The 25,371-nt window shown below is 42.2% G+C and overlaps 1 protein-coding gene and 1 long non-coding RNA gene across 4 annotated transcripts; one reads left to right on the top strand and one right to left on the bottom strand.

Annotated features, from left to right (window-relative positions):
* The first annotated feature begins 377 nt into the window (after window positions 1-377).
* RAB9A (RAB9A, member RAS oncogene family) lies at window positions 378-24,606 on the top strand. Of its 3 annotated transcripts, none has more exons than XM_023198999.1 (3): window positions 378-569; window positions 15,076-15,164; window positions 20,339-21,449. In XM_023198999.1, the coding sequence occupies exon 3, from the start codon at window positions 20,365-20,367 to the stop codon at window positions 20,968-20,970; it is 606 nt and encodes a 201-aa protein (XP_023054767.1). In that variant the 5' UTR covers window positions 378-569; window positions 15,076-15,164; window positions 20,339-20,364; the 3' UTR covers window positions 20,971-21,449. The 3 variants fall into 3 exon arrangements, 2 of the variants coding, with proteins under 2 accessions (XP_023054767.1, XP_023054768.1); XR_002728354.3 differs by lacking the exon at window positions 20,339-21,449 and adding an exon at window positions 23,210-24,606 and having other exon boundaries at window positions 398-569; XM_023199000.1 differs by lacking the exon at window positions 15,076-15,164 and having other exon boundaries at window positions 398-569.
* On the bottom strand, window positions 2,058-3,547 carry LOC111531668. The gene is made up of 2 exons (XR_002728358.2): window positions 3,480-3,547; window positions 2,058-2,354 (listed from the first exon to the last, which is right to left on the bottom strand). It is a non-coding gene; the product is annotated as an uncharacterized LOC111531668 (long non-coding RNA).
* Window positions 24,607-25,371: the final 765 nt, after the last annotated feature.

The raw sequence follows: 25,371 nt of genomic DNA, 5'->3' as shown, positions 1-25,371 counted from the left end.
TTAAAGGAAAGTTTTAATAGCTTCATTTAAAAAGTTCTTGTTTTTCCACAATATCACAACTGTTTTCATTTTTCATCTACCTGTTTGTTCTTTGTCCGTTTGCCTAGTAGTTTTTATCATTGAAATCACGACATCCTGTGACTATGCTCATGAGGTCTGTTTATTTCCACTTTACGTAAACTTTTCAAAATGACAGTTATTTCGTACTCGCTCTCGCCCGAACGCAGACGGGAGTACACTTGAGGAGCAATCGACCCAAAGGAAAAGCACGATTCAGGCCCCGCCTGCCTCGGCTCCACCTCCCACGGGCCCCACTCCCAGGGCCTCGGCCGCGGGACCACGCCTTCCAGGCCCCGCCTCCCAGGGCCCCGCCCTGCTTTTCCCCTCGCCCCGCCCCGGCCCGTCGCCATGTTGTTCCCTCCGCGCTGGACGGGAGCAGCTGGACCTGGAACCTGGCTGCGCTACCGCCGCTGCCTCCTGCTGTGCAGGTCCCCGACCCTCTCTCTGCCCTCATTGCACCCAGACGGGCCGGCCCAGAGCTCCCGACTCGTCTTCCGTGTGGTTGCGAGGTGAGCGGGACTCGGGACTCCTTCGGGGCCGGGCGGAGCGCGCGGGTGTCGGGGTCTGAGGGGGCGGCTAGGGCCTCGGGCAGCTGGGGCGGGGTGCGGTGCGCGCGGGGCTAGCGCGGGTCACAAGGCCGCCCCGGGAGCGAGGACGGCTGGTTGTCTCCCTGCCTGCTGTCTGACGCAGGAGGAAAGACGGGTCCCCACACCTTTGGAGAGAGGGACACACGGAAACACACACACACACACAGGGACGCACACAAACACTGGAGAGAGGGAGATACAAAAGCCCGGACACCCGTGCACATACACACGGAGAAATACACCCAGTCACCTGGGAACACACGTACACGCCAGCCTTTCCCCAACCACTCCGGGACGCACATCCACAGTCCCCAAACCAAATCCTACACCCGAGTGATTAATGTAGGGAAAACAAAGGCGCTCCCACGACTTGATTTTGGCGACCTCTGAAGTTACACCTAAGCAGAACGTGTTTGCTCGATGTCTTATGACCACTTGGGTGAGGAATTCGGAAAGTAAAGCCAATCTTAGAGGCTGCAGGAGGTTTGGGGGCATTATCTGATTCAGGCGCTGGCTGACGTTTCACGATCGCGTTCCCTTTTTTCTTCCAACTTGGTAAGTAGAAAGGCAAGATTAGAAATTTACGTGCTGAACTTAATAGTTGGTGGACGTATTGCCTTTTTTTTTTTTTTTTGGTAAGGGATGACACATCTCGTGACTACAGTTCTTTTGAGGAATAACTTTTCTGCTAGTTTCCAAATCGGCACGTGACCACAGTCTTTTCATAGGATTTCAGCGTCCTGATAAAAATCAATGGGCAGAATTTGGTTGCTTTTTTAAAAATGTGTTTGTCCTTTGGTCTCTGGCACCATTGTAATGGAAAATCCCTGCATTGCCTGTACTCTCAGAAGCTGTCCAGTGGAGCAAAACTAGAAATAAAGAAACCTGGAACGATTCAGTTAGGAACTTTTAAGAAGCCAGCCTTTAGTTTTTCCTTTAGAAGATTATGCAGTTATGATTGCTTCTCTAGAACTTTAGTGTGTTATTTGGATTCCTAAATCTAAGACAATGCTGTGGAAGTCTGGTGCTTTCAGCGTTTTTGTGTCTGCTGTAGTAAATTCCTCGTTTATACTACAAAGTTTCTCTTTTGGAGACTTTTGGGATCTGGGCATATTTTTCATTTATTATTTGGAATGTTAGAGTAGATAGGCAGAAACTAAGTAGAACATCTATTGGCTTTGACTCCAAGCCGGGTTCTTAAGAGATAAGGGGAATAATACCTTAGTTCTAGCACTTCTTTTCCAACCTCTCTCATCTCTTTTTGTTTCTATCTCAACCATTTCTTCTGTCTAGACTGCAGTACTCTGAAGGCCTAAAGATAAGATTTTTGAGTTCTCGAAATTATTTTTTTTTTTTAGCCTCCCCTCATTTCTGACCATTTATTGAGCACTCACTCTGGCGCGGTGAATATTCTGTGCGTGTAAATCCTGTACGTACATCATTTCATTTAATTTTCATAGCATTTCTTCAGTAAGAGCTCCATGTTACAGTTGAGGAATTTGGGGGGGCATAGGAAGGTTCAGTCTGTTTTCCAAGATGACCCAGGTTGTGATGGGGTCGAGCGGGGATTCAAAGCAGATCTGGGTAATTTTAGAGTAATAGTTCTCAGCTGGAAGAGAGGACAATTTTGTCCTCCTAGGAGGTATCTGGCAATGTCTGCAGGCATTTTTGGTTCACTCCTGGGGGCAAGGGAGGTGCTGCTGACATCTAGTGGGTAGAGGCCAGAGATGCTGCTTAACATTCTTTTTTATTTTTATTTTTGTTATTTAATTTTTAATTTTTGCTGCTAAACATTCTATAACCTACAGGACACCCCCCCCCCCCCCCCCCAACAAAGAGCTGTCTAGCCCAAAATGTCAGTAGTGCCACGGTTGAGAAACCTTGCTTTTCAGCAGTCCGAGTAACCCCAGAGCTTACATTTCAACTGCTTTTGTAGTTTTTCAAATGCAATGTCATTTTCCTATTTGGGATACCTCATCATTTTAACAGTGAGCAGGGGAAAATTCTCTCTACTGAGAAGCATATTCACTTGAAAGATTAAAGAGTGAGTGGCTGGGCACGATGGCTCACGCCTGTAATCCCAGCACTTTGGGAGGCCGAGGTGGGTGGATCACGAGGTCAGGAGTTTGAGACCAGCCTGGCCAACATGGTGAAACCCCATTTCTACTAAAAATACAAAAATTAGCCAGGCGTGGTGGCGGATGCCTGTAATGCCACCTACTCAGGAGGCTGAATTCAGGAGAATCACTTGAACCCGGGAGGCAGAGATTGCAGTGAGCCAAGGTCACGCCACTGCACTCCAGCCTGGGCGACAGAGTGAGACTCCATCTCAAAAAAAAAAAAAAAAAAGGGAGCAAATAATTTCTGGTAGCAGAATCTGTTTTTTGTTTTAAGGCAAAAATGACAAAAAGAACTTTAGAGCTATTCAGAGCCATTAAAGTGGACTTAGACAGTTTAGTTTCTGCATTATTTCAGTTGTCTGAGCAGCCTGCGGGGCACTGATACAAAGGTGCTGATGAAAAGGGCAGTGGGGAGTCCTAACCTTCCTGAAACTTACAGTCCAATCACAGTCATAAGATTAGGTTCTGACATCATCCTAGAACAGAATTTATTGCCTGGGCTACTCAAGGACAGGGGCCAGGTGTTCATTTAAAAAAAAAACAAAAAAACAAAAAAAAAACAGGCTGAGTGTGGTAGCTCATGCCTGTAATCTCAGCGCTTTGGGAGACCCACACAGGAGGATCACTTGAGCCCAGAAGTTTGAGACCAGCCTGGGCAACATAGTGAGACTCCCGTCTCTACAAAAACTAAACTAAAAAAAAAGTAGCCTACCTCAGTGTGGTGGTGCATGTCCCAGCTACTCTGGAGGCTGAGGCAGAAGGACGACTTGAGCCCTGGAGTTCAAGGCTGCAGTGAATCATGATCGCACCACTGCATTCCAGCCTGGGCGATAGAGTGAGACCTTGTCGCTAAAAAAAAATAATAATTAAAGAAAACAACTCCACACTTGGCACAGAAGTACCTGTGTCATGGTGTTTACTGTGGGCAGACTTAGATGAAATGGGGAAAACTTGATGTGTTTGGTACAGTTTTGTACAGTTAACCACGTGTGAATATTTACAGGAATCCAATTGAGAAGCCATTCTTGTTGAGCATAAAATTCATCCTTAAGTTTCATCTCACCAGAGAAATAGTTATGCCTGCATTTTATCACTGGAATCAAGATATAAATGATGAATTTTTTAAATGACTTTGCCATAACTTTCTGGTGTTTTCCAGTCTTTTTTTTTCATTTTCATGCCTATCTAAAAGCAGACCTTTCAAAATATGTACTGCTTCATTCTGGTGGCAGAATTAGGTGAACTTTGGGAGGGATTGGTTGACTGGAGCAGTCAAAAAGGATCGCATCTCTTTTTAGGCATCACTGTGAGTGTTATTCATGCAATCAACATGGCATCTTTTTGTTGGTAGCTTGGTTTTTGACTCATGCCAATGCACAGCACGTTCTTTGCTGATGAATAGACTTCTCTGCCTCTTCAGGAGTTGTCTGCTATGGGGTAGGGAGGATGTTGAGTTACACACCTCAAGATGATTGCTAGTGCATACACACGGAATCTGACAAAAGTGATGTGTTTTATTCTGGGAAGGGTCGAGAGAAATTGGTGCCAGAGTTGTCTTGTTTGATCATTAATTGGCTTACTCCTCCGCCCAACTTAGGTCACCACATTTCCTTCTGGGTAAAATGAGACGGCTGTGCTTTATAATCTCTAGGAGATTATATGACACAAAGTAGAGGCAGCAAATTATTAGCTTCCAAGGAGTTCTGCCCAGGCAGTGTGTTAGTTAAGCAGCAGGAGGAAGTAAGCCAAATGGAAGTGTGTGTGTGTTTGGGCAACGCATCTAACTTGAAAGCTGTATAGATAATAAACTCATCGGTCAAAACCAAGCGTAAGAGAATAGGATTTGTGACTAAGTAGGCCATCAACAGAGAACATTTATTAAGGACTTTTTTATAGAGGAGTGAGGGTGAACTCAAAAAATGTTTCAGGGAGTTTGGTGGAAAGCTATGATGCAATTGGAAGGCGAGGATGCCTGAGGGAGGAGACCTGGAGCCACCTAGGTGTGTAGGCAGAGGGGAGGGAGGTCGGAGGCGGTCCCAGGCCATGTTGCCAGAGAGCCCAGGAGTGCCAGGGCTAGTTAGATAACTTGGAGGAGAAATCTCTGTTTCTCAACATGACTCTTGATACTGAGCATGTTGTGAACCTGTGTGCTCTGGGTATTTCCACATTCTGGATTTTTCCAATCCTTTTGTTAATTTTTGACCGTGGTGAGTTCAGGCGTTGGAACACTGTTGTTTATTATGAGTACAGTGAGGATGACTAGATGTAAATGAATGTAAGTAAGGTAACAGCTAGATCTGCCTGAGGTGGAGAGAGACTGGGTGTGTATTTTGGAAAAAAAAAAAAATGGAGAAGTGAAACAGGCTGTCCCGGCTTCACATTCTGGCTGCATGGAAGCCAGCTCATTGCATTGTCCAGGAGTTCTCTGGGAGTCTGTGGACACAGACTCCACTTTTGTCTTAGGCCTGACTCGTACAAACGTATTCTGTTGTTTGACAGGGGATGGAGAAACACTATAGAACAACTGGACATATTCATTTCATTGCCACATTCTTTATTCAAGTGTGACAGAGAGCAAAGCAGTATAAAGGAGTTGAACTGACTACTGTATTTTAATTTCAAGTTCGTGTGAATGGGATTAGATTTTTGGGTACAGAAGCTAAGGTAATTTCCAAAAGGTCAGTGCCTATAAGACTGTCTCTGTTCTCAGCGTTGGAAAAACCTGGGGAAAAAAAAGCCTTACAGACTTCTGTTTCTAGAACTTGCTATGCAGAACTCTAACAGATAGGAGTGTTTATGCAGCTAGGTGACTGCCCTGGTCTGTGCAGTTTCACACCTGTGTATTTGATCAGATGTATATACCTGGAAATACATACATAATGTGGTTGGAAGTCAGATCAGAACTGCCTGAGGACTACCCATTGGTGAATGCAGAATGTTCTTTGGAATGAGTGCTAATATTCTTAAATAACATTTAAAAATGGTTGTTTGGGAGCAAACAGTTGCCACCCTCATAATCCACTTTAATTTGTGCCCAGTATTTGATTTTTATCACAGCAGTCCTGGAAAACCTAGCTTCATGAAGATATGATGTCATCGAAAGGAATGCAGCACAATCTAATTAACTCCCCTCCAGTGTGGTGCCCTACAAATGTCAAGTATCTGTGTTTCCCTCAGAATTTAAAATAGCCTGCCCTGCCCCTGTGAATTTGCCATGATGCTTTGGGGCACCTCAGCATGCAGTTTGGGAACCTTAGGATTAGAAGTTGGTATTATTGGCTCTAGTGTATGGACTACAAGGTTTAGCGGTAAGGAGAAAAGGCATCAAAGTTCCTTTTTAATTCTCCATCCCCGCTTCCAGTATCTGTAAGCTTTTCCCTTGGGCCCCTCATATCCCCCAGAGCTTTGCAGTTTTGGGATGCTACCCTTTTAGTTGCTAAACTGAGGGGAGGGACACAGAGGAAAGAGACTGCAGTTCAGGTTTCCTGTGCAGATGGTCCCTCCAGCTCCACTTTCCTTTGTGCTTTCTCTCCATTGGGTGCAATACTTTAGGAAGTGGGTCTGCTAAGGTGGCGCAAGGATGTGGGTCATGGAATCTACAGCCTTTCGGGGACCCCTTGAGCTTCCGGACCCGGCCTGTCTGGAGAAGTCTCAGGAAGTGCCCGTGTGCTGTTGAGTTCTTTTCCAGTTGTCTGGTGGGAATCAGCTTTCTCATTGTTGGCTGCTGCTTTCCGCATTAGGTTTCATTGTCTCTTCACTCTCACTCCCAGACCATTTGCTTTCCACTTTCTAAATTTTGTTGCTGTCTTGCATCTACAGTTGTTCTTTCTTGGTGTCCTTTTTGGATTGGTACCTTATGTAGACCTTTTCTGTCACTGGGTGGGAGTGAAGATAACACATACTTGACCTGCCCTATTTAATTAGACCTGGGGAAGTTTGTGGACTTGTTTATTGATCTATAAAACATGGATGATAGTGTCCAACTTGCAGGTGATTTTAAGGTGCTGTATGCCAGGTACCTAGTAGATATTCAGTTAATAGTGGCTGCTGATACAATTACAGCCATAGCATTTATTATTTGAGCAAGCAAGGCAATAGCAATAGGTAGTGCGAAAAGTGGACATATTTCATGTGTGGGAAGTGCATAAGAGAAAAGAATAAAGAGATTTTCGAAATGGAGAAAATAATTAGCTCAGTTTTACATGTGTTGAATTTGAACTACCATCAGGGTACCAGATGAACGTATTATACAAGGGGTTGCAAATTCTTGTCTGGCCCAGACATGCAGAGGTAGACTTTAGGAGTCACTGATTTTTATAGCCCAGGGAGATACCATCTGGAAACAGGTAAGGGTTTCAGTCTCGTGAAATAGCTTCATGAAGAGCTTGTCAGGAAAGGGAGCCGTCTATGTTTTAGAAAGCTAAGGGACCAAGGAGGAGAGAAAGCAGAACCTATTATCAGAGTGGTTTTATGGGCAATTAGGAAACATTTTCAAGAGGATTACTGCCAGGCTGTTTGGACCTGATAGAGGCAGTAATGGGTGGTGAGTCCTGCCTCAGACTTGAAGGTCTCCCCTGTGCCTCTGGCTAGTTGTGTGATCCCGTGTAAGAAAGACACTTTCCCAGTTAGGCCTCTGTTTCCTTATTTGTTTTTTAAAAACACTTGAGGCCAGGCACGGTGGCTTACATCTGTAATCCTAGCACTTTGGGAGGCCAAGGAGGGAGGCTTGCTTGAGCCCAGGAGTTCCAAGACCAGCCTGGGCAAGATGGTTAGACCTTGTCATTACAAAAAATAAAAAAAAAAATTAGCCAGTCTTGGCCAAGGTCTGCGCCTGTAGTCCCAGCTACTCTGGAGCCTGAAGTCCCACTTGAGCCTGGGAGTTTGAGGCTGCAGTGAGCTATGATCATGCCCCTGCACTCCAGCATGGGTGGTAGAGAGAGACTCTGTCTTTTTTAAAAAAAAAAAAAAAGACTTGGGTACCCTTCCAAGATTTTAGTTCATGCACATCCAGACAGATCACTACACCTGAGAGAATTCACTGTCTACTAGCTGGGCCTCAGGTGGAATTGCTGGTCGAACTTGCAGGTGTTTTCTAGAAACATACTAAAGTCCTGAGAGAATAACTTTTCCCTGTATTCACCTTAGGGTTGTATGTGCCGTAGGGCATTCAGATGAGGACTGAGAAAAAGCCATTGGATTGGCCATTAGGAGGTCTTTGGTGACTTTTGCTGACAATCAGGGGAAAGGATGAAGTGGGAGCCCTGGTGTCCTATAAGCTGAGCAGAGAGTTAATCAGGTGTGCAGGCAGATTGAGAAATGGGTAGTGATGGGCAGAGTGAGGCTGGGTTTGGAAAGCTTTTTGTGAGAAAATTCAGTTTCAACACTTCGATAGGGCAGACCTGGGGGATCACTGACAAAGTGACAGTTACATTGGATAAACTGAACTTGATGAAGAGCTGCCTGTAGTGTTGAGCTGGTGACAACTTCCCTGCAGAATGGTATTTGGGAGCCTCTAGTCTAGTTGAGTCCTATATACCAGACATAGCTGCCCCTTTTTAAATGTATCTTCTTAGGAAATCCTCACTCCTTGTAATTAACTTCTCTAACAGTCGAGAAGTTTCCTTTTGCTGTGGCTCCATGCCTTGTGGAGCCCCTCAGTGAGTTTGTATAGTTCTATAACCCCTGGCTTTCTCTGCTGTAGATTAAAGACATTTGGTTTCTTATCTAACTGGAAGGGAGGCCTCAGAACCAGTGTTTCTTTAGGTGATAGCAGAATGTTGCAGATCATTTTTGATTTGTGTTTTGCTGCTTTAATATATTTTTCTGACGTATATGTTCAAATTCATTCCTTTCATAAATTGTTTTTCTTCCTGAAATAGCTACCTTTAATTCCCTATGTTCTCATCTTGTGACTTTTATCTATGTCTTTGCATTTTAATTCTGTCTTCCGAAGTGCACTCTTTTCTTTATTGTCAAAAAGTATTGTAAGTGCCTTTTACAGGTAAGTGCCTTATCGCAGGTAGATTTATGCTTGGTTCTTAAAACCTAAGCAAAACAAAAAATCAAAATATTATCCTCACTTCTCAGGACTAGCAGTTTCCCACGAGTAAAGGCAGTTCACTGAACTATCACAGTTTATGGTCAAAGTGTAATATTCATAAAAGTCTCATGGGTGAGGGAGAGAAAGAGGAAATACTGCTAAAGACAAAAAGTCTTGAAGGGTGTTAAGAGCTACAGAAATGGATCACACATAACATACAAATGATGCAGGCATGTAGCAATCATTTCTTGGTGTCCAAACTCCTTTAAGATCTGATGAAACCTTTTTTGTTCCAGAAAAAAAGCACAAGCACACAAACCTCCACCAATGCTCTGATCCTTATTTCACATGTGATTCTAGGGAGTGTATATTCCCCCTGAAGCTCATTTCATGGACTCCCAATTAACCACATTCTAGGCCTGCACTGTCCAGCACAGTTCCCACTAGCCTCATGTAGCAATTTAAACTAGTTAAAATTAAATGAAAAGTTCAGTTCTTCAGTTAGACCAGCTACTTTCCAGTGCTCAATAGTCACATGTGGTTAGTGGCTACCATCTTGGGCAGTGCAGATTATAGAACATTATCATCATTGCAGAAGGCTCTGTTGGATCCTGCTGCACTATAGTTTCATGATGGTTTAAGATTTAGTTCCTTAACTAAGTCTTTTTCTTTTTTTTTGCCCTTCTCACTTCCTCCCTTCCCACTACCCCCACCACTGTTAGTGATTAGTTAGCATACCTACAGAGGTGCCTTGTTTTAAGAAAAAAGTTAACATATTTCTTAAAAGTTAAATTAGCTGATTCAGCTTCAAAAAAAGTTACTTAATTGAAATAAATTCTTTCAGTAGGGGAGGTGCTCTGACATAGCGATAGTGTGGTTTGATAATACAGTTTTTCTCCTCTAGCTGCCTCCTGTTCTTGAGGTAATGCTCAGTGATGAACTAGATAGGACTAGATAATTTATTTCACCTTGGCAGGTCTTGCCTCCAAGTTGGCCTATTCCTATGGTATTTCCTTTTCTTTCTTTTGCTTCTTCCTGCACACTAAATATGTTATTTTCTGATAGTATTTTTCTTACTTCTTTATTTTTTTTGGTAACTTCTTGCTGTAGAACTGGTACCCATTAGACGTAATGACTTTCCTTGACTTGTTTCTTGTTCATAAGTTTCCGTAAGACAATCAGGAAGTTTTTAGAAACAGTGGAACCAATTAGACTGTTAAGTGAGACACGCCTAAATTAAGCTATGAGGAAATAAATACAGCTCCAGCAAAAATAATTTTCAGATTATCCATATTTTTGTTTCCCTGGTTTTCTTTGAACCTCACTTTCTCAAGCTATGAAGTGAAGTGAAGTGATACGTACACCTCTAAGTAGAACATTCAGGGTGAATCCAAAGGAACTTGTGAATTTGACAAAAAAAGAAAAAAATCTGTTCCTAAATTTAAACCAGGAGTGATAAATTCAATGTAAGTTTTTGGAGGGGTTACAGAATATGTGTTTTAAAATTCAAGTTTTGAGAAGGCAGTTTACAAATGATGCCTGCTCTCCCTTTGGCAGTTTATTAAGGAATGTAGTTGGTTTTCAGCATTTGCCAGCTCCCTGTCGCAGTCAGGGAACTTAAAGTGGGATTCTCATTGGCATTGCAAGTAAGAATCAGTTTTTTTTGTTCCTTCCCACACATTTTAATAGACTTCAAAAATAGAATGCGGGGAGAACTGAGAGAGAAACAAAGAATTTTAAGTACAGAAAGCACAAATAGAATAATAATAGAATAACAAGAATAAAAGAGGAAGTAATACACTCTTCGTTCTCAATTTAGCATTTATTTGCACCTCACCAAATGTAGAGCATTGTATGAGAAGTGGCAGAACAAAAAAGGGACAAGTGAATAGATGCAATTAGGTGTTGTGTGTCCCTCCCAGGGAGTTGACATTGTAATTAGGAAACAAGACAGAAGGTGATTAGAACATAAGTAAATGAGAGTTGTAAAGAGGTGGAAATGATGATGAGAGCGAAGAAAAGAGAAAGATTAGGTTGCTAGGGCGGCCCTGGCTTCCTACATGAGGTGATCTGGACTGGGCCTCTGATGACTAAGATGGTCATAGCCATGGAAGTAGGGAGGGGCCTCGCAGGCCAAGGTAACAGCCCGAGCAAAGATATGGACAGAAAATGCCAGTGATAGGTGTGACGATGGTGAGTAGTAGGGATATAATTGGTGCAGGCTTGTAACTGATATTGGATAGCTCTTTGAATGCCATGCTGAAAAATCTTGTATAATAAAAATAATAAATAAATTGAATTTAGTTATCTGTAGGAATGGAGACAATTAGATCCAGGACCAATTAAAAAAAGTCTAACTTCAATCACATACACAGTCATATTAGAGATTTATATTCTTTTTTTTTTTTTTTTTTGGAGATAGAGTCTCATTCTGTCACCCAGGCTGGAGTGCAATGGCACAATCTCGGTTCACTGCAACCTCCGCCTTTCCAGCAATCCTCTTGCCTCAGCCTCCCAGGTAGCTGGAACTACAAATACGTACCATCACACCTGGCTAATTTGTGTATTTTTTGTAGAGATGGGGTTTCACCATATTGCCCAGGCTGGTTCCTGATCTCTTGGGCTCAAGTGATCTGCCTATCTCTGTCTCCCAAAGTGCTGGGATTACAGGCATGAGCTACCGTAACTGGCCAGCAGATTATATTCTTGATGCTTGGACCTTGAGGCTTTCTAGTCTTCCCTTTGGTTTATTGTAGTGTATGGCTTTGGAAGCCAGCAAGGAGTTGGAGAAGGCTAGAGAAAAGGGTACTACTGAATAACTGTTCATGAACAATTGATAATATAAAAGTACATAATAGAAAAGTTGGGAAAATAGTGTTAAGGAAAGGGTTAATATAAAATGTTCTTTTGTCTTTTGACTTTTACGGTATCTGCTGGCAATGTGGTTCATTTTTTTTCCTGCCAGTGACCTGCTTATCCAGCTTTACATTCGGATTAGTGTATGACACATACAGCATATATTGGTACCAGCACGTGGTATGGGAATCCGAAAGTAGTGTCTGTTGTACATGTAAATGATTTATTTAAAGGGATGCTGCTGAAGGGACAAGGAGAACATTTGTAGCTCTAGTTGTGTAAATCTAATTCTAGGGTCATATTTTTAATTCTCAGGAGATTTGCATATGTATTTTCACATACAGTAATTTTTTTTTTTTTTTTTTCAAGGCAGGGTCTCGCTCTGTCACCCAGGCTAGAGTGCAGTGGTGTGATCACAACTCACTTCAGCCTTGACCTCTCCCAAGCTCAGGTGATCTTCCTACCTCAGCCTTCCGAGTAGCTGGGACTACAGGCATGCGCCACCACGTCCAGCTAATTTTTGTATTTTTTGTAGAGATGAACTTTCACCATGTAGCCCAGGCTGGTCTCAAACTCCTGAGTTCAAGTGGTCCGCCTGCCTTGGCCTCCCGTAGTGTTGGGTTTACAGGTGTGAGCCACGGCGCCTGGCCGAATCCACCCTTTTAAAGTATACAATTCATTGGTGTTTATAGTATATTCACAGAGTTGTACAACCATCACTACTATCTAATTCCAGAATGTTTTTATTACCCCCCTCCAAAAAAAACCCCATACCAATTAGCAGTCACTCCTCCTTTACCTGCCACCGCCCCCCCACCCCATCCCTTGGCAGCCATGAATCTACTGTCTCCATATCTGCCTATTCTGAACATTTTATATAAATGGAATCATACAGTAGGTAGGCTTTTGTTCTGACTTCCTTCACTTAGCATAATGTTTTTGAGGTTTGTCTACATTACAGCATTGCATGGATGTATGCCGCATTTTATTTATCCATTCATCAATTGATGGACATTTGCTTTCTTTTTAGGGGAAGGTGGTTTGATAATAGTATGGGTATGCACTTTTTTGCTGCAATCTAAAACATTGACAACTCAAAAATGTATGGACATTTCTGTAATTGTATAGTACATATCCATGTAATGTGAGTTTTTTAAGAGAGTGTGTTTCATTTTTACTAGACATAGTAGGCATGTCGGTTACAGAATTCCTTATGGTAAATGGTGGAGGCACGCACAGGGTGGTTAGGAGTGTCGAGGAAGGGGGTTCAGTTGGAGATGTCCAGTAGGTGTTCGGGAGGAGATGAGGTCTAGCTGCATCCGCACAGGTGACTAGGAGTTAGACAGGTAAAGGGCCAGGGATTTGAATGTGAACAAGGTAAAGTATGAAGTCATATAGTAAATATCTTACTGGAGGATCAAGTGTGAGGTACAACCACCTCAATTTTCAGTCGTAAGCCTAGCTGACACTGTTAGTAGTGGAGAGGGATCGTAGTGGCATCCATCCCAGCTTGTCCAAGGCCTTCCTCCCCACCTCACCCACAGCCCTTCTCCCACTGCATCCAGTTAGCTTTCTGGACTCCTTATCTGACCAGGTCACCCACTGCTGAAGCTATTTCAGAGACTCCCCATCATTCCTAGAGTACAGGCAGAAATCCTTCCCGTGGCTTCCACTCCCCTCCCTGCTCCTGGGCCTCTTCCTTCAGTCCTGTCTTTGTAGCATATTCTTCACTCTCCAGCCTCCAGGTGCTCGGGCCTACCTTGAATTCTCCCAGTTCATGCCAGAGCCAGGCTTCTTTGGCATGGATTGGTCCCACTTTCTGGTTCCTGCTCCCTCCTCTTTTCTCATAGTTTTCTCTCGCTCTTGCTGAGCATAATCTGTGGTCAAACCTACTTCCCCTGGGTCAAATCCCCTCCAGCGGAATCAGACTTTAGCAAGGGCTGTGTTCTCCTGGCAGCACATGGCTAAAATGATCATGGAGACATTGCTTTGGAAACATCACACTAGAAACCGATGTACAGTCTCTCATTAACACAGCATAACACAGCCTAGTTTCCCTCCGATGTTGGAAGTTACCTCTTTTTCCTTAACTGCAGCTCAGCAAGTGAAATAGTTGGCTTGTGTTACAGGATCATGTTTGCATGTAAATTAAGTCCCCCAGGTGGCTGAACTCTCATGGACTCAGGCAGCTCCGTAAGATAGTGGCACGGGGAACCTGAGTCTGATTGAGAGCGCCCCAGGTTTACACATTGTGCATCTCACTCACTGAGGGACATGGTGGGCAGAATCCCTTGCACTATTTTAAGTTGTTCTTTGATTTTTGGCTGAGTGTGAATAGTTGTACTTTATACCATATACCTCTCATTTTGTGAGGTACAGTTGTGACTTAAATGCATTTGTGTGTGGATGTCACCTTCACCCAACTACAAGCTCCACAAACTTGGGACTGTATGTGTGGCTTGTATCTTCAGTGTCTGGCTCATAGCAGGCACTCACTAAATACTTATTGAAAAATTGCTTTCCCAATCGTTCTACCAAATGGTAAGCTTCTGCAAAATTTGACTCATTTCATGTAAAACATGTTTTAAACTACTTGAACTGTAATAAGGCATAGACACATGTGCTTTATGCTACATGTCAGTAAGACTGGAGATTACTAGTTCTGTCAGGTCAACCTTGTTCTTGAGCAGATTTTGAAATAAAGCAAGTGGTTGAAAGATTCTTACCATTTGCAATTGCTTATCTTCATTCTACCTGCAGCAACAACAATAGAACCTCAGAAACAGATGCACAGGCAGTTGGGATTGACGTAGCCTAGTGGGTTAAGTGCCTGGGCTTTAGAGTCAGTTGGCCATGTTCATATCTTACCCCCGCCTTTTACTAGGTGTGTGACCTTGAGCATGCATGTAATCTCTCTGAGTCAGTATCCTCATGTGTAATAGGTACTAAGAGACTTGTGAGGAATAAACACAGTGTTGTAGCTTGCATAACATACTGGGCTCAATGCTACTAGCTGCTATTGTTGTTTCATCTTCAACCCCAAATGTCAGGATTTTGAAGCGTCTCATTTTATTATTAATTGTATTTTATAAATTAAGGACTGCTATATGTAAGTCCCACAAAAATGCCCTTTGCTTTTAGAAGTGGTGGGTGGGGAGGGTGGTTGAAACCTTTGGTTCAAACCAATAGAGGCTAGTACGTTAGCACAGTTCCACATAGTGATCACTGGGAGACCTTGACATTGAATTTGAACTCTAGGACTAGGATCCTTCAGCTTCCTAGTGTAGGCGTATATCGTCCTCTAATTTGTTCTGCCTGTTGCCCTTACTGAAGGTTGATGTAAGACATGACCATAAAAAGAACCTGTCTGTAAAACTGCCAGTGAAGACTTACTCATGTATTCATTTCACAGACACTCTTGCACTCCTGTAATGAGCCTGGCACTGTGATGAAACACTTTTCCTCTGTTGTTTGAGTGCATCTTCTCAACAACCCTAGGAGGTAGGTACTGCTGTCACTGTCGTTCCCATGAGGATTCAGGATGTTAAATAGTTCGCCCATGGGGCTGTGCTCATGGCATTTGGTGCCAGGAACAAGTTCTCTTTTCTGACAGTGTGCTTTGATTTGCACAGAAACAAGAGCGTTTTCATTTTTGCCTTGGCTGCCTGGAAGCCGGGCTCCCTTGAGCCTTAGCCTGACCTTTCCTCTATCATGTTGGTGCCCCTTCCTCACATGGCCCTTTTCTGTCTTCCCTTTTGTGTTATCTTCATTTTATTCTCTGGAATATGACTCATTCTTAGCCACCCAAAATTTGGGCAGGTTTTAAAGAATGAATGAAATATTATACATTTTCTCTTGATATAATTTCATATCTGTCTCTGAATGTGAAACTTAGAAAACAAGATGGATAGATGAAAAACTTCTTGAAAAACGTAATGATTAAAGTAGAATATTTGATTGTAGGACTTTTTTGGACTGAGAAAGGTTATGGACAGTATTCAGGTTTTTCTTTTAAGTTAAGAATCTGGCTGCTAATAGAAGTCGGATACTGTACTTTAACATTTTAATTCTTCATTTTACTCTCAAAATTATGAAAACGTACACTGTTAAGGTGAGGTTTCTAATTTTTTTCTTTGTAGATAATGATGCTTGAACAATTAAATTCAGGTAAAATTTATGCCCTATATGTAATACGCTTTTCTTATATAGATTTCTGTTTTTTTTTTTCTTTTTTTTAAGATAGAGTCTAGCTGTGTCACCCAGGCTGGAGTGCAGTGGTGCAATCTCGGCTCACTGCAACCTCTGCCTCTCGGGTTCAAGCAATTCTCATGCCTCAGCCTTCTGAGTAGCTGGGATTCCAGGCATGTGCTACGACGCCCGGCTAATTTTTGTCTTTTTAGTAGAGATGAAGTCTCACCATGTTGGCCAGGCTGGTCTCAAACTCCTGACCTCAAGTGACCTGCCCGCCTCAGCCTCCCAAAGTGCTGGGATTACAGGCATGAGCCACTGTGCCTGGCCCCTTATTCAGATTTCTTTATAGAATTTAGCAGAATTACTAATGTTTTAACCTTGGCGAAAATTGTTTGTCTTTGGACAGTCATTTTAAACTGTGAAGTATAAGAGACTTCACATTACCTTTTTAGGCAAATTTTGAAAATAACATGGTAGGATCCCTTTATTTATTTAACTTATACTAAAGAAATTTCAAAAGATTTTACTGTTTTTAAAGAAAAAAAATATTTTTAATGTCCGTAAGCTGATTGTGGTTATATTATGTGTAGATCGGATGAAACTGGCTTTTGTTAGATGTCATTGGTAAATAAGATGGTGTGTACAATTATTTATATCACCATGTGTGTTTTTATACAACTCTACAGTTAGAATCAGAGAGATATTCATGTAGAAATTATTTTGGCAAATGCAAATATATTCCTAAATGGAAATATATGGTAGGCCTCAAACTGTAGATGGGAAATGTAAAAAACTGTACCCTATACTCTGTTTCCTGGTGGGTTTGGCACACCCCACATTCATTTGGTCAGAATGAGACAAACTAGGAAGTCCCACATTATTATGAAAAAAGAAAAGAACTATCAAAGTGTCTTGATAAAATTATAAATTAACCACTTTCAAGGAATTTCTAAAACTTAATTTACTAGATATATGCAATCAGTAGTCTGGGTGGGGTTTGTTAGATTGCATGATCTGGTTTGTAATTTGATATAAACATGCTAAAAATTCAGTGATGTACGGTAAAACTTTGTGTCTGATAAGGCAGTTAGATCAGTAGAGACTTATTAAAATATTGGAATAAATGATGTCTGTTGTACTGTCATAACACAACATGGAAATTGTGTGAAAGGAAAAACATTGGATGAGAGTTGCTGGGGCAGGGTTCCCAGTGGAGGCGATGACCATGCTGAGCAGTTCTAAAGGCACAGTGGTTCGTTGGGCAGTCACCAGCAAGGAGCAGCATATGCCAGGGAGGAGGCAAGAGAGTGTAGGGTGTGCTGAGCGGGTGGAATTGAATTTCAGTTCCGTGTGATGGTGCATTCAGAATGACTGAAGCAGAGGCTGTGAGGGGGGAGGTGGCTAGAGTGAGGCTGGCCAAGAGCAGGGGCCAGGTGTCTTGCCTTCTCTGGGAAACAACCCGCTGAATTCTGAGGAGACATTAGATAGACGGTTCCCCTATGCCAAAATACTTGGTTTGCTTTTATGGTTTTCAGTCTTTTCTCTTTAAGTTGAAGTTGTTGAAGCAAAGATGCCAAAGAATTAAAGCAGCCAGTTTAGCACATTGTTATCTATGTCAGGAAAGTAAGGGGCTTGGGACTGTTTCAGTTTCCTCTTTAACATTAATTTAGTCTGGATATTGAGTAGAGCAATACATTTGAAATTGAAAAAGTCTCTCAAAAGCTGTGCAGCTTAACTGCCACACACTTGTGTTGGACAGTTTAAATTGTATAAATATTAATTATAGTAGTAATTACTGTAGTATTAATTTGTTTTGTTTTTTTGAGATGGAGTCTTGCTTTGTCACCTAGGCTGGAGTGCAGTAGTGCGATCTCAGCTCACGGCAACCTCTGCCACCCAGGTTCAAGGGATTATCTTGCCTCAGCCTCCCGAGTACCTGGGACTACAGGCACTCGCCACCACGTCCTGATATTTTTTTTTTTTTTTTTTTTTTTGTATTTTTAGTAGAGACAGGGTTTCACGATGTTGGCCAGGCTGGTCTCGAACTCCTGACCTCAAGTGACCTGCCCGCCTCAGCCTCCCAAAGTGCTGGGATTACAGGTGTGAGCCACTCTGCCTGGCCTGTAGTAGTAATTTGAAAGAACCAGTAAGAGGTAGGGACTAAGGTATGTCCCATCATTTTTTAATAATATTTTCCCATTCATTTAATTTCTCATTATACAAGCTGCTACAAGGTTTTTATCAGAACAGTGCAGCGTGTAGTTAGAAATGCAGAACTCCTACATGTTACAGAAGTGTTCAGTTTTACTGTAGTTGCTCACATTGCATATAACCAGGAGACAGCCAGATAATGTTTTCTGCAGTGATTTTACAAATTCATCCTGGTCAATATAACAATTATTATTCATGTCTTTATTGCCTTCCCATTGAGGGATTCATAATACCTACTTTCCTATTAAGGTTATTGACCAAATTTGTTCTAGATCTGTGCTCTCCAATACAGCAATTGGCTCATTAAATGTGGCTATTTAGTTAAAATCTAGTACAATTTAAAATGCAGTTTTTCACTTCCATCAGCCACATGTCAGGTGTTTAACAGTCACATGCGGCTAAGTGGCTGCTATATTGGACATTTCCATTGTTGCATCAAATTCTGTTGTACGGTGCTTCTCTAGTATTTTCTTATATACATTTTAGTATACTTAAAAACCATTTAATACTAAAGTACAGGTTAAATGATATAATCTGATTTGAAATAACTGGGGAGAAGGGAGAGTTGGAGGGGTTATGGAGGAAACAAGATTTGCCATAAGTTGATAATTGGTGAAGCTGGGTTTAGAGTTCATGGGAGCTCATTGTATTATACTCATTATATAGACATTTTGTATATGTTTTAAATTTTCCACAATAAAAATGTAAACAGAAGGATTAACCAGGAACTGTGCTCCCACCAGCACCTAGAAGTAGCTGTCTGTCAACAGGCCTCTGAAATCTCACCCCCCACAGGCTGGCTCTTGTAGTGTAGTAAAGTTTTTAATCCTGCCACAGGACTTCTAAAGAACATATATAGTACCACATTTTCATTTAAGATTTATTTATTTATTTATTTATTTTTTGAGACAGAGTCTCACTCTGTCACCCAGGCTGGAGTGCAGTGGCCAGATCTCAGCTCACTGCAAGCTCCACCTCCCGGGTTTACGTCATTCTCCTGCCTCAGCCTCCCGAGTAGCTGGGACTACAGGCGCCCGCCACCTCGCCCGGCTAGTTTTTTTTATTTTTTATTTTTTTTTAGTAGAGACGAGGTTTCACCGGGTTAGCCAGGATGGTCTCGATCTCCTGACCTCGTGATCCACCCGTCTCGGCCTCCCAAAGTGCTGGGATTACAGGCTTGAGCCACCGCACCCGGCAAGATTTATTTCATTCCTCCTCAAAACACACAAGTAGCAGCATAGTCTCATGTTCCTTAAGTGTTTGAACTGCCCAAGTGAATCTTGTGGGTGGAATGTGCTAGATTATATTAAAGTAAAAATTCCATTGCTGCTGACATTAATTTGAACAAATTAAAAAGTGTTTTTAATGAAGAGAATAAAGTACATTTACTCAGTGGTTGCTTTATATTTTATTTCACAGCAGGATAAGTCAGCTTCTGTCTCTGGCTCTCCTGGTTAACAGCACCTGTGTCTGAAGAGAGAAAGGGAAGGGGTTGTAGGAAGTAGTAGAGAAAGTCCCTGGTACGAGAGAGGCCATCAGTGAACACCACAACTGTGCACTGAAGGGCTGTTTGAAGTTGTTAAGAGAAACATGTGGGCCGGGCACGGTGGCTCACGCCTGTAGTCCCAGCACTTTGGGAGGCCAAGACAGGTGGATTGCTTGGGTAGAGGAGTTTGAAGCCAGCCTAGGTAACATGGTTGAGACCCTGTCTCTACAAAAAATAGAAAAATTAGCAAGGCATGGTGGTGTGCACCTGTGGTTCCAGCTACTTGGGAGGCTGAGGTGGGAGGATTGCTTGAGCCTGGGAGTTCAAGGCTGCAGTAAGCCAAGATGGTCCCACTGCACTCCAACCTGAGTGACAGCGAGATCCCGTCTCAAAAAAAACAAAACAAAACAAAACAAAAAACTATGCGAACTTTGGTCTCCTACCCATCTCTAACAAATGGTGGTGGGGCTTACTATGAACAGAGAGGGGCTTATCATAGGGTAACGGTTCAGAGCAAGGGCTTTGGGGTCAGACTTGAGCTTGAGTGCCAGCTTCACAGTCAACTGTGACTGGAGAAAGGGGAAGAGTGAGCCCTTCCCAGCTGTTTCAGAGAATAATGGTAGAATAGTAGCCTGCACATGGCTAAGTGCTCAGTAAACAAGAAGTCTTATTATTAGGTATTCCCTGGGGCTATATGTTTTATTTCAGTTAAACGCTGATATTCATAGAATCATGTAGAAGAATGTGTAGGTATAAAGGAATGTAATGGTGCCTTTTTATTTTACAGGGTTCTTGAAGCTCTTGAGATTAACAATGGCAGGAAAATCATCACTTTTTAAAGTAATTCTCCTTGGAGATGGTGGAGTTGGGAAGAGTTCACTTATGAACAGATATGTAACTAATAAGTTTGATACCCAGCTCTTCCATACAATAGGTGTGGAATTTTTAAATAAAGATTTGGAAGTGGATGGACATTTTGTTACCATGCAGATTTGGGACACGGCAGGTCAGGAGCGATTCCGAAGCCTGAGGACGCCATTTTACAGAGGTTCTGACTGCTGCCTGCTTACTTTTAGTGTTGATGATTCACAAAGCTTCCAGAACTTAAGTAACTGGAAGAAAGAATTCATATATTATGCAGATGTGAAAGAGCCTGAGAGCTTTCCTTTTGTGATTCTGGGTAACAAGATTGACATAAGCGAACGGCAGGTGTCTACAGAAGAAGCCCAAGCTTGGTGCAGGGATAACGGCGACTATCCTTACTTTGAAACAAGTGCAAAAGATGCCACAAATGTGGCAGCAGCCTTTGAGGAAGCCGTTCGAAGAGTTCTTGCTACCGAGGATAGGTCAGATCACTTGATTCAGACAGACACAGTCAATCTTCACCGAAAGCCCAAGCCTAGCTCATCTTGCTGTTGATTGTTAGATTGTTGATGCATTCTAACCAACTCACACATATACACAAAATCAACACGGGGATGGAGAAGAGAATTAGCGTTTGCAGCAGTGTATCATCTACTAATACAATTAAACTAATGTATGTTGCTGCTTCATTAGTTGGTGGGAGAAGGGACACATCCAATCATGGAGGAATATATTTACTCAATAATGGCACCTTACATTTATAAATTGTAACGGTTGTCTAATAACGTTTCTTTAATTTAAGTATGTAAGTTGCAGAGCTAATAAATGAGATGACCCAAGACATTAATTATAATTAAAATAAGAAACTTGACTATTCTAGAAGTTATACTTGGATTTTTTTCCTGGGAAAATGGAGAACTACTTTTTATATGTGTATGTTTTTATGCAATTAGCATTGTATTCTTGGTTCAGGGAAATAATTTCCTAAAGCAATAATGTTAGATATTAAAGATTAAAATCTAATGTATTTGCAATGCATCGTTAATTCATTCTCTTCAAAATGACTTAACCATCCCTGTTTTCATTCTACATATTAGAATTACTCTCACTAGTAATTACTCATCATTTGTGTGTCATTCATGCACCCCCATCCCCATAGATCACATCCCAGTCTCAGGCAGAGGGCAGGCCCCCAGTGGTACAAGAGTTGCTTCATACAGTCTATAATACATCCAGCTAAATTCAAGCTGTCTACGAATGGAAAACCTTTCCATAGATAGAGTTCAGTTTTAAGAAAAAGGCTAACTACTGAACTTGGAGAACAAATGTGCATTTGATAACTGATATAATAATTACAGTGTACTGTGTGGAAGATACAAAATTACAATTCGATTAATGGACTAAATATTTTTGTTACTTTCTTCACCCTTGGGGAAAGTCTCTTAGTTGAAGTTAAAACATTCCTTTATAACACAAGACACAAGCTAACTTTATCACTCTCAGAAGAAATACTAAGGATTGTAGTTTGTGAGAGGGTAAATGACATCTTTATTGGGCAATGTATTTACTTGGTGTCTTCTCTATCACTGAACATTTAGTGATTTGCTCAAGGAGATTTTTGGTTACAAAAAGATTTGTTGCAGTGATCAGACTCGATAAAGCAAATTGTGCTCTTTTGTGGATGAAGTTCATATGCTGCGTGGTTGGTGACTATCTGATTCCATGGAGGCTAACCAAAGCCTAGATTGAGTGTGGATGAGACCCTCAACTGGGGAGTGATGGGGTTATCAAAGGACATGCTGGGTGAGGGGAGCTGGCTGTCATGTAGGGAGTGAACCAGTGCCCCCCGCCAGAGATACAGTTCAGTTTTAAGAAAAAAGGCAAGGCCGGGTGTGGTGGCTCACGCCTGTAATCCCAACACTTTGGGAGGCCGAGGCAGGCGGATCATGAGGTCAAGAGGTTGACACCATCCTGGACAACGTGGTGAAACCCTATCTCTACTAAAAATACAAAAATTAGTTGGGCATCGTGCCTGTAGTCCCAGCTACTCGGAAGGCTGAGGCAGGAGAATCGCTTGAACCCAGGAGGCGGAAGTTGCAGTGAGCCGAGATTGCGCCACTGTACTCTGGCCTGGTGACAGTGAGACTCCAGCTCAAAAAAAAAAGCAAACTACTGAACTTGGAGAACAGACAAACGTGCATTTGATAACTGATGTAACAATTACAATGTGCTGATTGGAAGATAGAAAATTACAATTCATTAATGGACTAAATGTTTTTGTTATTTTTCACTCTTGGGGAAAGTTTCCTAGTTGAAGTTAAAACATTCCTACTATTACTTGTCTTGGAAGAAAACCTTTTTATATTTCTGTACAAACTTTTTGTTTTAATATTATGACACTACCATGTAAGTTCTCACACATTATCCGTGTCTTGTAGAGTAGTAAAGTGTTAAGTAGAAAAACACGCCAGTGTGGTACCCAGTGAAAGGTGGTGTCTGGAGAGTCAGGGGTTTCTGGAACTCTGGACTGTCAACCAGGAAGTGTTGAAGTGACTGAAAAATTAAAGAGCATGGGTAACAGCATGGGCAAAGCAGATTGAGACGATCTATGTCCATGCCAGAGGAAGCATCCTAGGAAGTTTCCGGCTATAGCAAGAGGACAAAACTCAGTATACATTTTATCTAGATCACTTTTGGAGCACTTAAGCAGATAACCAACTTTGTGCTAACATACATGGGCTCAGGAGAGCCTGATTTTTAAGACTGACTTCATCCCATTGCTCTTGTGTTCCAGAACCTTCAAGGGACATCACTTACCAGATTCAAGCTTTGCCAGCTTAGCTTTCCTCATGATCAACTCCTATCTATCAGCTGTCAGTTCTACCCACGTGCCCAAGTGCTCTTCACACCTTCATGCCTGCAATGCTTTCCTGTGCAGCCTACCTTGGAGGTCCCACTCAATGCTCCACTTCCCTTCCAGCTCCTTTAAAGACTCAGTCACACATGAAATTTGGCATTTAACTTTAGTAATATACTCACAAGTGTGTTAATAGTTCTTACCTCACCTTCACCAGCCTGGAGAAAAGGCTATTTTCAGGGTACCACTGTTGTGCAGCTGAGCCAAGTCTTCCCGCTCTCAATCACCCTGCTGCTCTTGGTTGGCCTGCATCACAGCCCTCTGGATGATATGCTCATTGAGGGTGGGGCCAACTATATTCCAAAAAATACTCGTTTGCTGAAATTACTCCTAGATTTCTAGATGAGTATGTAAATTTTTCTGCTCCCAAAGCTCTGGCATCTAGTTTGAGTCAATCTGAGCTCTGTAACAGGTGAAGACATCATATTAGTTTGCAGACTATCAATAGGAGAGATAGGACGAAAGCAGCACTTTAAAAATGGATATTAAACTACCACAATCTTGAAAAAACATCTTTATTTAAGAAATCAAATAGGGTAAAAATGATGCAATTTCACACAAGGATACAAGACAAAGCTTAGAATTACTTGCTCAAAAGTTACTCAGAATGGAACAAAATTGTTCAAGTGCTCCAAATTAGCATAGGTTGTATTACTTGCTTTCCAATGGACATTTACTATTTTACAGTAAGATCTACTTATCATAGGAACAAAAAGAAAATTCCCAGCCCCCTCTGGTGTGTAACTTAAAAGGCTGAGTACAAATGTTAATGTAATCCAAACTTTTCTTTGACAACAATACTAAAAATTATATTACAACTTTTTATGAGTAGCAACAGTTTACTGTCTGAAGGAAAGGAAATGTAAGAATATAAAGTGACAGAAGCAACACACTTCACTGTGGCCTGCAACTGCTCCCAGCCTCCTATTTTATAAACATGATTTGGGTTCTCACATTATAGCAGGATCACTATTCCTAGCCTCTGGCAGAAGCAGACATGTGACACTTAGCACTGCACAAGTGTTTCTTTGGCTTCTTGAGTAGTGCTGTGTATACTGCCTATACATTTTTATAACATCTCTAAATGCATAACATCAATGTATGTGCTATCACATTTCACTCTCAACTGCAGAACATTTTAATTTTAAATTTATCTACCAAATCTTGACTATGACATTTATTTTTGGGTTGTTACGTTAAGATCAACCTATCTGGGCCAGGCACGGTGGTTCACACCTGTAATCCCAGCACTTTGGGAGGCTGAGGCAGGAGAATTGCTTGAAGTCAGGAGGCAGAGGTTACAGTGAAACAACTGCCACTGCACTCCAACCTGGACGACACAGCGAAACTCCATCTCAAAAAAAAAAAAAAGATCAACCTATCTGAATCGGGCAAGTCAAAAGCTTATTCCTGGCCAGGCACGGTGGCTCACGCCTGTAATCCTAGCACTTTGGGAGGCCGAGGCGGGTGGATCAACTGAGGTCAGGAGTTCGAAACCAGCCTGGCCAAAATGGTGAAACCCCGTCTCTACTAAAAACACAAAAATTAGCCAGGCGTGGTGGTGCACGCCTGTAATCCCAGCTATTCGGGAGGCTGAAGAAGGAGAATTGGTTGAACCTGGGAGGTGGAGGTTGCAGTGAGCCAAGATTGTGCCACTGCACTCCAGCCTGTACAATAAGAGCGAGACTCCATCTCATTTAAAAAAAAAAAAACATAAAAAAACAAAAAGCTTATTTCATGGCCAGGCGTGGTGGCTCACACCTGTAATCCCAGCACTTGCCGAGATGGGTGGATCATGCATGAGGTCAGGGGTTCAGGACCAGCCTGACCAATATGGTGAAACCCCATCTCTACTAAAAATACAAAAATTAACCAGGTGTGGTGGTGCACGCCTGTAATCTCAGCTACTTGGGAGGCTGAAGAAGGAGAATTGTTTGAACCCGGGAGGTGGAGGTTGCAGTGAGCCAAGGTCGTGCTACTGCACTCCAGCTTGGATGACAGGAGCAAGACTCCATCTCAAAAAAAAAAATAAATAAATA

This window comes from Piliocolobus tephrosceles, chromosome Y (assembly GCF_002776525.5).
Source record: "Piliocolobus tephrosceles isolate RC106 chromosome Y, ASM277652v3, whole genome shotgun sequence".
Classification (NCBI taxonomy): Eukaryota; Metazoa; Chordata; class Mammalia; order Primates; family Cercopithecidae; genus Piliocolobus; species Piliocolobus tephrosceles.
Note: the sequence above shows the minus strand (reverse complement) of the source record. Positions and strands in the feature narration are given on the sequence as shown.